The sequence below is a fragment of the Mytilus californianus genome, unplaced genomic scaffold (genome assembly GCF_021869535.1).
Source record: "Mytilus californianus isolate M0D057914Y unplaced genomic scaffold, xbMytCali1.0.p SCAF_7, whole genome shotgun sequence".
In the NCBI taxonomy this organism is placed as follows: Eukaryota; Metazoa; Mollusca; class Bivalvia; order Mytilida; family Mytilidae; genus Mytilus; species Mytilus californianus.
In genome coordinates this window covers 18,412,860-18,422,361 of record NW_026262723.1, presented here as the reverse complement: position 1 = coordinate 18,422,361, position 9,502 = coordinate 18,412,860, and the positions used below count along the sequence as shown (strand labels likewise).

At 31.6% G+C, this 9,502-nt stretch overlaps 1 protein-coding gene across 1 annotated transcript; it reads right to left on the bottom strand.

Moving 5' to 3' along the window:
- Positions 1 to 492: 492 nt before the first annotated feature.
- Positions 493 to 9,222, bottom strand: LOC127709928 (putative inactive phenolphthiocerol synthesis polyketide synthase type I Pks15). Its single transcript, XM_052215634.1, has 5 exons — positions 9,014 to 9,222; positions 8,575 to 8,735; positions 7,571 to 7,774; positions 1,799 to 1,980; positions 493 to 675 (listed from the first exon to the last, which is right to left on the bottom strand). The coding sequence occupies exons 1-5, from the start codon at positions 9,220 to 9,222 to the stop codon at positions 493 to 495; spliced, it is 939 nt and encodes a 312-aa protein (XP_052071594.1).
- Between the last annotated feature and the right edge of the window lie 280 nt (positions 9,223 to 9,502).

The following is a 9,502-nucleotide window of genomic DNA, read 5'->3' as shown; positions in this document are numbered from 1 at the left end:
TTCCATTGAATAGTGTGTGTTGGAACAATAAAGTGATATTTCTCAAAATCTATTTTTTCATTGGGTTTCTCAAAATGAAGAGAGGGAACAATTGTTTCGTTTTTCATCATTAATAAGATTTTTATTAGCCCAGCTGCTCCTGCTGCTGATTCTAAGTGACCGATATTAGTTTTTACAGATGCTATGTAGACAACATGTTTTTCTAGTGACTGATCGTTTGGTTTTTTTCCAAAAAATCTTCCCAGTGTGTTCGCTTCTATCGGATCTCCAACTGGGGTTCCTGTCCCTATAAATACAGATAACTAGTTAACATCATAATGAAAACATTGGTTTGTGAAATGTTTTCTATTCGTAGGTGTATTTAGATTATACGAAGATTAGAATACTGTCATGAATCATTAAGCAATATTTATTTATTTATTTCATAGCGTATTTCCTAGTGAAAATTAATCACCTAGTATTATACAAAGACATGTTCTCAAATTGTGATATTTACTTACCGTGCGCTTCTATAACTTGTACGTCATTCGGATTGACATTATTTGATAAATAAACTTGATGAAGAAGTTTTTCTTGTTGACAAGCAGAAGGGGCTGTTATGGGGGTTGCTGTGTGGCCATCTTGGTTGCAATCAGTAGCTATTGTTGCCCATATTTTATTTGAATCCTTTTTAGCCTAAAAACAAGTTTATACTTTGTTAAAGATCTTTTTAGATAGGTGGTAAATTTAAAACGAAATGTATACAAAGGACGTTCTTAACCAATGCAGATTTTTTTAAAAGTAAATCTATCAAGTGAAGATTTCTTTAGGTGCAAGTTTTGAGAGAAAAAACGTGTTATATTTTTGTTATATTATATCAAATTGTTTTCAAGAGCAAGATGTAGCACCAAATAAAATTTTCATTGTATGTAAGCATGGGAACTTATTTAAAAATATTTTATGTATATTTTATAGACTTTTGATTATAATTCAGCAAGTCTTAATCACTTTCAAAGTTTGGCACTAGCTCTATTTTTTTTTACTTTAATTTGACTATGTACTATGTACAATCAGCTTTTATGAATTGTCATCTCCTATTTTCATTTTGTTTTTAAATAACTGAAAGGCTTGTTATTTTTCAAAGAAGACACTCCATCAGAAGAATGAATGTCGTATCTTTATAAGTCTGTGCATGTCTTGTCATAACAAAACTCTTGTTGTCTTAGGGTTTAGTAATTCGTAATAAAAGATTATAAGCCTAAAAACTTGTTTTTAGAATTTTTAGATCACTCATATTTTAAAACCCCTTCAGCAAATGCTTTAACAATAACTTAAACGGTACCAATTTTTCTGCACCAGATGCGCATTTCGACAATCAATGCCTCTTCAGTGATGCTCGAGGCTAAAATATTTGAAAATCTAAAGCTTATTAAAAGGATGAAGAGTTATTAACCAAAAAGGAAAAAAAAGTATAGCCAAAGACGGGCAAGGAATCATAGCTTTGCATGAGGGAGATACATTCCTTAAATATGCCTTTTTATAGCTGCTCTCCTTTTGATAGTTGTTAAAATATACTTTACAAAAATGACTTACGTGAACAAGAGAGCCATGAGATCGATATAACCTGATGTATTTCTTCTTTTAGAAATTCAAACAAATGCGTCAACATCCAAGATAACTCTAGACCAAAGGGATACACATATTTCGGCAAGCAATGGTTAATATTGCAAAATTGTTTACTTGTTAACGTTGTAAGAATCTCTGCCATTTAAAACTAAATGAGTATTATTGAAATATACTGCAGTAAGTTAATACTAACATTTCCTAGTTTCTTCATTATAACTATACCACACCCTTCGCCTCTAGCATATCCATCTGCGTTTGCAGAGAAAGCATGACACTGTCCACTTGGGGATGCCATTCTGGCTCGGCTGAGTGGAATAAATAATTCCGGCGATAAAATACTGTTAACCCCTCCACAGATAGCCATTGAACTGCGCCCTGAATGAAAAATAACATGCATGGGAGTGACCAGAAAACCTTTTAACATTAAACAAGGTGAGAACATCCGTTACATGTGTTATGTATGAGTACATGTGGGTGTCGACTTGAAAGTTATACGAATTCCTAACATTATCGAAGCTACAGTAGGTTTTTATTGTAAAGTTGATTAATCGGTAAATGATAACTTATTTCCTTTATCTGACGGATTCTCTGTAAGATTTAAGGTGGGGACAACCAGTGATTGATCAAACGTTTAATTATATGCACGGATCGGATGGATCCATATATAATTAAAATCCGTATTTGAAACGAACTCTATAGGCAAAAATACGTAGTATTACATTTTCCAGGCTTTAGGTTGGCATTTCGTGTACCCAATGAAAATGTTAGTATTATTGAAATATTATGAGTGAATTGAGTCTAAAAAACACATTTTATGAGAAAATTGCTTGTAAATAGGGCCCTTCTATGAATATAAGTACGCAGAGCAAGCCATACTCAGTGTTTGGGGAGCTTTTTCTGACTTTTTCTCCCTATTGTCTATACTTTGCTTTAACAGAAATTTTTTCCAAAGTAATTATTTAAGAGATATATAGGTATACATGTAAGTAAATGAAATTATTTTAGAAGCAATAACAACAAATTATCCACTAGTTAGGGAAGCATTTTATATCCCTCTATGGAGTGCGGCGTAAACCTAAGTTTTATGTAAGGACTTGTTGAAACCTCGTTAGAGTCAGTAAACTTTTATATTGATAGTTCATCCAACTTGAACACTTCAATCACTCATTTAGTATCACTTTTCTGGCATCAATGTGTGATAGTTACCCCAGAATTTCGATTTATTGGCCTAAAAAGTTGAAATTTTGAGGAAATGAGAGGTATAAATGGATCAAAAGGGACATTAAAAGGAAGACAAAGAGGTCCATTAGTGGTATTTATCATCTTAGAGTCATTTTGTTATCATATTCAACTGTTTGTATGCAGATGAGATGAATATTTGATCATTTATTGGTCCACACTATATTCTATCATGATGCGGTGTGATTTGGAAGAAATTTTGTTCAAATCGATGAGATGTCGTCTTACATTATACAAGATTTCTCTCAAACTATTGAACTGGTTATTACAAAACTTGACAGTATTTCTTAATATAACCAGTATTACAAAGGAAAAAAAAAACACATTCAGTTTATTCAACAAAAAAGATTCTTTAGGTGTAATACCACCAAATCATAGTACGTCACATCCGGTTTCATACGAAAAAAGGTCAAAAATATTCCCATGAATCTGACAGTTGTATGAAATTAATCCTATATTTCATTGCAGTAAAACAGTTCTGAGTCATAAACATATATCTTGGATGTTTTAAAGCACCATTCTTTTTTAAATAGGTGTTTTTATAAATAATTTTCGAAACTTGAGGTTACATGGTTACTAAAGCTTGTAAAAATGAAAAAAGGGGGTGAACATTTGATTACTTAACTTCCAGTGATGGTTATTATCTTATATGTAATGAAATATTATGTAAAATTTGGTCTGAAGTACTGGACAAGATACAACTTTACTCATGCCAAGTATTTCTTAATTTGAAACAAAGATAAATTCTACAAAATTTTTTGAAAAGTGCCAATTGAACAAAAACTAAAAGGGGAAAACAATGGTGGTATTACTCCTAAATGGGAAGCGGCACAGGCACCTTTAACCTTGTATGTACCCTCATATGTTAAAATTTCATGCTATTTCAGTGAAATAATGGGCTCTACCATAAATATTAGTAGGCAGAGCAAGCCATACTCAGTGTTTTGAGATTTTTTTCTGACTTTTTCTCCCTATTTCCTATACTTAGCTTAAACAGAAAATTTTTCCTATGTAATACTTAAAGTTATAAGAATGTTGCATGTCCCAATTTGGCAAAGTCCAAAATTGATGCGATATCAATTTTTTAAATAGAACTTATGAAACTTACAAAGTTATTGTAAAGCATGAAAATTTCAAACTGTTTATTTTCTTTGTTTTTTTTTTCGAATGTGTTGGTATTTAGTCAAACATATTACCATTATAAATTCTGAAAATTCTGAAAATTTCAGGTTGCTAGCTGTAGTTGATTCGGAAATGATTGCCCAACATCACAAAATTTCTAACTGTAATATCTCTAAAACGACAACAGATATCTCAAATCTGCTAAGTGTCAATAAAGATTGGGAAAATTCCATGCCTCATTAAGGGCACAATGAATAATTAAATATATGATGCAATATTTGTTTTTTTAATTAACATTACCATCTGTTCCTGATAACTTCAATAGAAACGGAGGGAGGCCATTGTAAAACAATGTTGGAAGAATAAAAAGAAAACAAAACATTAGGAAAACCATTAGGCTTTTCCAAACGTAGGAAAAGACCATAACAATAAGGACTTTCTCACGTTGGGAAAGACCTTAACAAAGATTATCACAAGTAAAAGAAGAAGTATCCAACTTTTAGGGATTTTCATGCTGACGTATTTACCCCCAATGAAGAAAGGAAATGGCTATTGCATGATACCATTAAAGGCACTGCCTTTACAAATGGAAAGTCCGCAATTGAAAAACTGGATAAAAAATAAGGCAAAAATGCCAAACATGTTTCCCACATGTACCCTGAAAAGCATGTGTTACATGTGTATCACATGTGTGTCACACAAGTTTCCTGCCACACATGTATAACATGCCACATGCGAATCGCACGTGTCAGAAAAAATGCATGTGTCACACATGTGTTTGAACACACATGTGACACATGCGATGTCCGCATGTAAAACGCATGCATTTGAAAATACATATACATGCGTTATTTGCATTTGTAAACTTTGTAAACTTCCTTTATATGAGTGTGATTTTTGTCTTGTGAATATCTTTGTGCAACGCACATGCACGCATGTGATTTACATGTGTCTAAAAAACCGCGTATGCCACGCATGTATTTGAAAAATCATGTGACACATGTGCTATGTGTAAGTTTACTTATCATTATTGTGAAAATTTTCTCGTGGATTTCATATGATTTTCACCTGAGAAAATATATATTGTATCTGAGATGAAAAAAAAAGGGAATACTATACTTAAACTGTTGTAAAAATATAATTCCTTGCAACGTACATGTATCGTATCTTCAGGACTTAATTTAAACATAATAGCTTATTTGAAGAATAATTATTTTTAACTTAATTTCACATGAAAATTTCACGTTAAATAACATGTATTGAATCAATTTTCATGTGGAAAACGTAATGTTTAATTCATGCTGATCCGAAAAAACAGACTTTGCAAGAGAAATTTCACAGTTTGAGTTAAAAGTTTTGTAGCACATTACAAATTCACACAGATTTTACACTTTCTTAAAAAATTGAAAACAACACGTTTAATCATTTCATGCGTCCGAAGCGCTTTTCTGGATTTACCTTCATCAGGAACGCTCAAAGCCAAACATTTGAAATCCGAGGATGTATAAGTACCGAAACAGTTGAAGAGCTATATGACAAAAATACCTTAAAAAATAACCAAATTCTTCTAAGGTCAACTTTGCATGAGGGAGTTGAAACCTTAGTTTCTTTATAATTTCAAAATTTATAAACGGACAATTTTAGAAAGGTTTGTTATAAATCATGTCAGTACCGAAGTACTGACTACTGAGCTGATGATACCCTCGGGGACTGATAGTCCACCAGCAGAGGTATCGACCCAGTGCTGTAAAAAATTGAAAACAACACGTTTAATTATTTCATGTGTCCGAAGTGCTTTTCTGGATTTACCTTCATCAGGAACGCTCAAAGCCAAACATTTGAAATCCGAAACATTTTAAACTGTCATATTGTCACATAATTGTGTCTCAAGATTTAATAGAGCCCGTCATAAATTTAGTGTCATGGATGGATAAGTGTGTATAAAATGAAAGCTAAATCAGAAGCCATGTGGCAAAATTATCTGTAGTTTGTTAATTTGCTAAATTTGCGAATTTGAAGAAAAAACATTCTGAAAACATTATTGTAACTTTTCACATATTAATCTAAATCTAGTTTTAAAACAAATTTAACTACATAAAGAAACATATTATAATTCTTTCACGTAAATTGCACATTGAAGACAATCTATATTCTAAATTTAAATATGTATATATATATATATTGAATGAACAAGTCTAAATTGAAAACAACGCTCAAACCTATGATTGCGTTGGATAAAAGCCGCAATTTTTATACGTGTGCATGCAAAACAAATTTCTTGTTAGAGGGGTCTAAATACAGCACAAACAACATTTTCCAAAAGACCAAAAAGTGAAAAAGTATATTTTAACAAAACGCATTTGACTAACAGGTCGAACAACAAATGTTCTTAAATCCTGCTGACTGTCATTGGCGATTGCCAAATAAACGGATCACCGATGTAATAAATGGATCTTAGTTATCAATTTAATACTAAACAGAAAACAATTATCTTGCGGAAAAGATGGTATAGCGCAAACAAAAGGTGAAAAGATTTTTGTACCCCATATCCGGATTTCGACAACAAATGTCTCTTCACTGATGTTAGGAATCGAAACGGTATTTGGAAAGCCATTCAATTTACCTCAATTTAGGATAGACTCTTGAATTTTGAGGAGTCAAAATAGGATGAACGGATCATATAAACCCGAAAGCAAATATAATACAAGCCCAAACGAAAAAATATAAACAAGTCTAAATTGAAAACAACGTTCAAACCTATGATTGCGTTGGATAAAAACCGCAATTTTTATACGTGTGCATGCAAAACAAATTGCTTGTTAGAGGGGTCTAAATACAGCACAAACAACATTTTCCAAAAGACCAAAAAATGGAAAAAATATATTTTAACAAAACGCATTTGACTAACAGGTCGAACAACAAATGTTCTTAAATCCTGCTGACTGCCATTGGCGATTGCCAAATAAACGGATCACCGATGTAATAAATGGATCTTAATTATCAATTTCATACTAAACAGAAAACAATTATCTTGCGGAAAAGATTGTATACCGCAAAAAAAAGGTGAAAAGGTTTTTGTACACCATATCCGGATTTCGACAATAAAGGTCTCTTCAGTGATGTTAGGAATCGAAACGGTATTTGGAAAGCCATACAATTTACCTCAATTTAGGATAGACTCTTGAATTTTGAGGAGTCAAAATAAGATGAACGGATCATATAAACCCGAAGGAAAATATAATACAAACCCAAACGAAAAATTTAAAACAAGTCTAAATTGAAAACAACGTTCAAACCTATTATTGCGTTGGATAAAAACCGCAATTTTTATACGTGTGCATGCAAGACAAATTTCTTGTTAGAGGGGTCAAAATACAGCACAAACAACATTTTCCAAAAGAATAAAACAGTGAAAAAGTATATTTTAACAAAACGCATATATTGAATGATATACACATCAAAACAATATCAAATATTTTGAAAGATCCATACAGGAAGAAAAAAGGTAGTTATTCATTGCATAAAGGTGTCGGTCAGCATAGTTCATGTTATGCATCCCTGAATAATGTTTTCGAAATTTTGCCTTATGGTATACGTAACATACCCATTTTTAAGCTCTGAGCAGCAACATCGATTGCAACTAAAGCAGATGAACATGCAGTATCTATTGACATTGACGGTCCTAGCAAGTTATAAACATATGATACACGAGCGGAAATAATGCTTGGAGATGTTCCGGTTAGGCTGTAGTTTGTCATTGTAGTAAGGTCATCAGCGGCTGATCCTTTATAATCATCATTCATAAAACCTGAAAACAATTTATTCTTCAATGTACAAACGTCATTAATGTTTGTATTTTTTTCGATCGTATTGCAAATGTCGGCAAGCGTTTTTTACAGTGATTAAATGCCTGTTTCTTTAATAAAAAAAAATACAGTCTTAAAATTAGCCCTTTCTAAAGGTTAATAGACACATACATAAATATAGATTTTGGAAACTTTCCCTGACAGTAAACTTAATATATACAAATTATTCAAAATGGAATTGATAATATATTGTTCATAGTACTTACACTGGAAAATTTGGTAGATTTTATCATATGTATACCATTATTTGGGGAATAAATAATTGTTTATCGTAGTATGTTGTTAAAATACAGGAATATATTTTTTATTTTTTTTGTAAAGCAATTGCATGTGAAACATTTTGTCGAATATAAAGAAAATGATAATAAAAGAATAGCTGTTTTCTTTAATTTTGTCTTCTTGAAAAATTTAAAGATATCAAACTTTTCTAGATGAGAACTGTTTTTATGCCAATCTCCTTAAACTTATATACTGTAGGATAAAAAGTAAAATCACAAAAATACTGAACTCCGAGGAAAATTCAAAAAGGAAAGTACCCAATCAAATGGCAAATTCAAAAGTTCAAACACATCAAGCGAATGGATAACAACTGTCATATTCCTGACTTGGTACAGTTTTCTTATTAAATAAAAGCCTCGGTGAGCTTTTCCTGATATAGAAAAAAAAAATGTTTCTACTGCATTTTATTTCAAAGTATTTTCTTATTTTTTCAAGTATTAATAAACCATTATTTCTGTTTTACCTATAAAAACTCCAGTGTTTGATCCACTAATCATATTTCGTGTGATGCCGCCATCTTCCAAAGCCATATGGACGCATTCAAGCACATATCGTTGTTGAGGATCCATACGTTCTGCTTCAATGTCATTGATTCCAAATAACTTATTATCAAATTTATCATGACTACAACATATTTTGAAGGTTTAAGTGAATGCAGAATTTTTTTTATTTTTTATCGAACATATATAAATATGTAAATTCATATGACCTAATAAATTTGCAAAAAATTAAATTTTTCTTTTTTTGTGCAAATTATGCAAAGAAGATACTAGTAATTGATGTCATATTTTTGTTAACTTAAGACAAACAATATTGTTCAATGGATATCTTTTCTAGAAATTTTGTCACTTTTACAATATTGTTTCGAACAACAAATATTTTCAAATGATTGAAAGACTTACTTTCTCAGAAATCCTGCTCTTGGAACATATGTCTTTCCTTTTGCGTCGGGATCGCTATTATAAAATGCATCATTGTTCCATCGTTCAGGTGGTATATCAATAACATGATTCTCGCCATTAACCAACAATTGCCAAAATTCGTCTTGGTTATCAGCTCCGGGAAACTTACATCCAATACCAATAATGGCTATAGCGTCATCGTCGTCCATTTTAATCCCAAATCATTCTAATTTGTACAGTGGGAAATTCAGTGACAAAATATTACCTCCCCTGTAAATATTGAAAGTTAGATCTTCTCAATGTTTCTCCCATTTTAACAAGGACGCTATCAATTTTGGATTCACGGGAGAACGTTCTGGTAAATAGTAAAAATATAAATAAGTCGAAATAAAAACATAACTTCTATTCAATGTTATCATTTCTCTCCTTAAGTAACACACGACGAGTTCAGCAGGCTATAGAAGAGTGATGTAAAATTGGTTTAAAATG

Bases quoted from the DNA above. Each gene is read 5' to 3' on its own strand.
- LOC127709928 (XM_052215634.1), bottom strand. From the start codon at position 9,222: ATGGACGACGATGACGCTATAGCCATTATTGGTATTGGATGTAAGTTT. The intron at 8,736-9,013 runs GTAAGTCTTTCA...AATATGTTGTAG, and splicing joins AGAGCAGGATTTCTGAGAAA to TCATGATAAATTTGATAATA. The intron at 7,775-8,574 runs GTAAAACAGAAA...AATTGTTTTCAG, and splicing joins AAACACTGGAGTTTTTATAG to GTTTTATGAATGATGATTAT.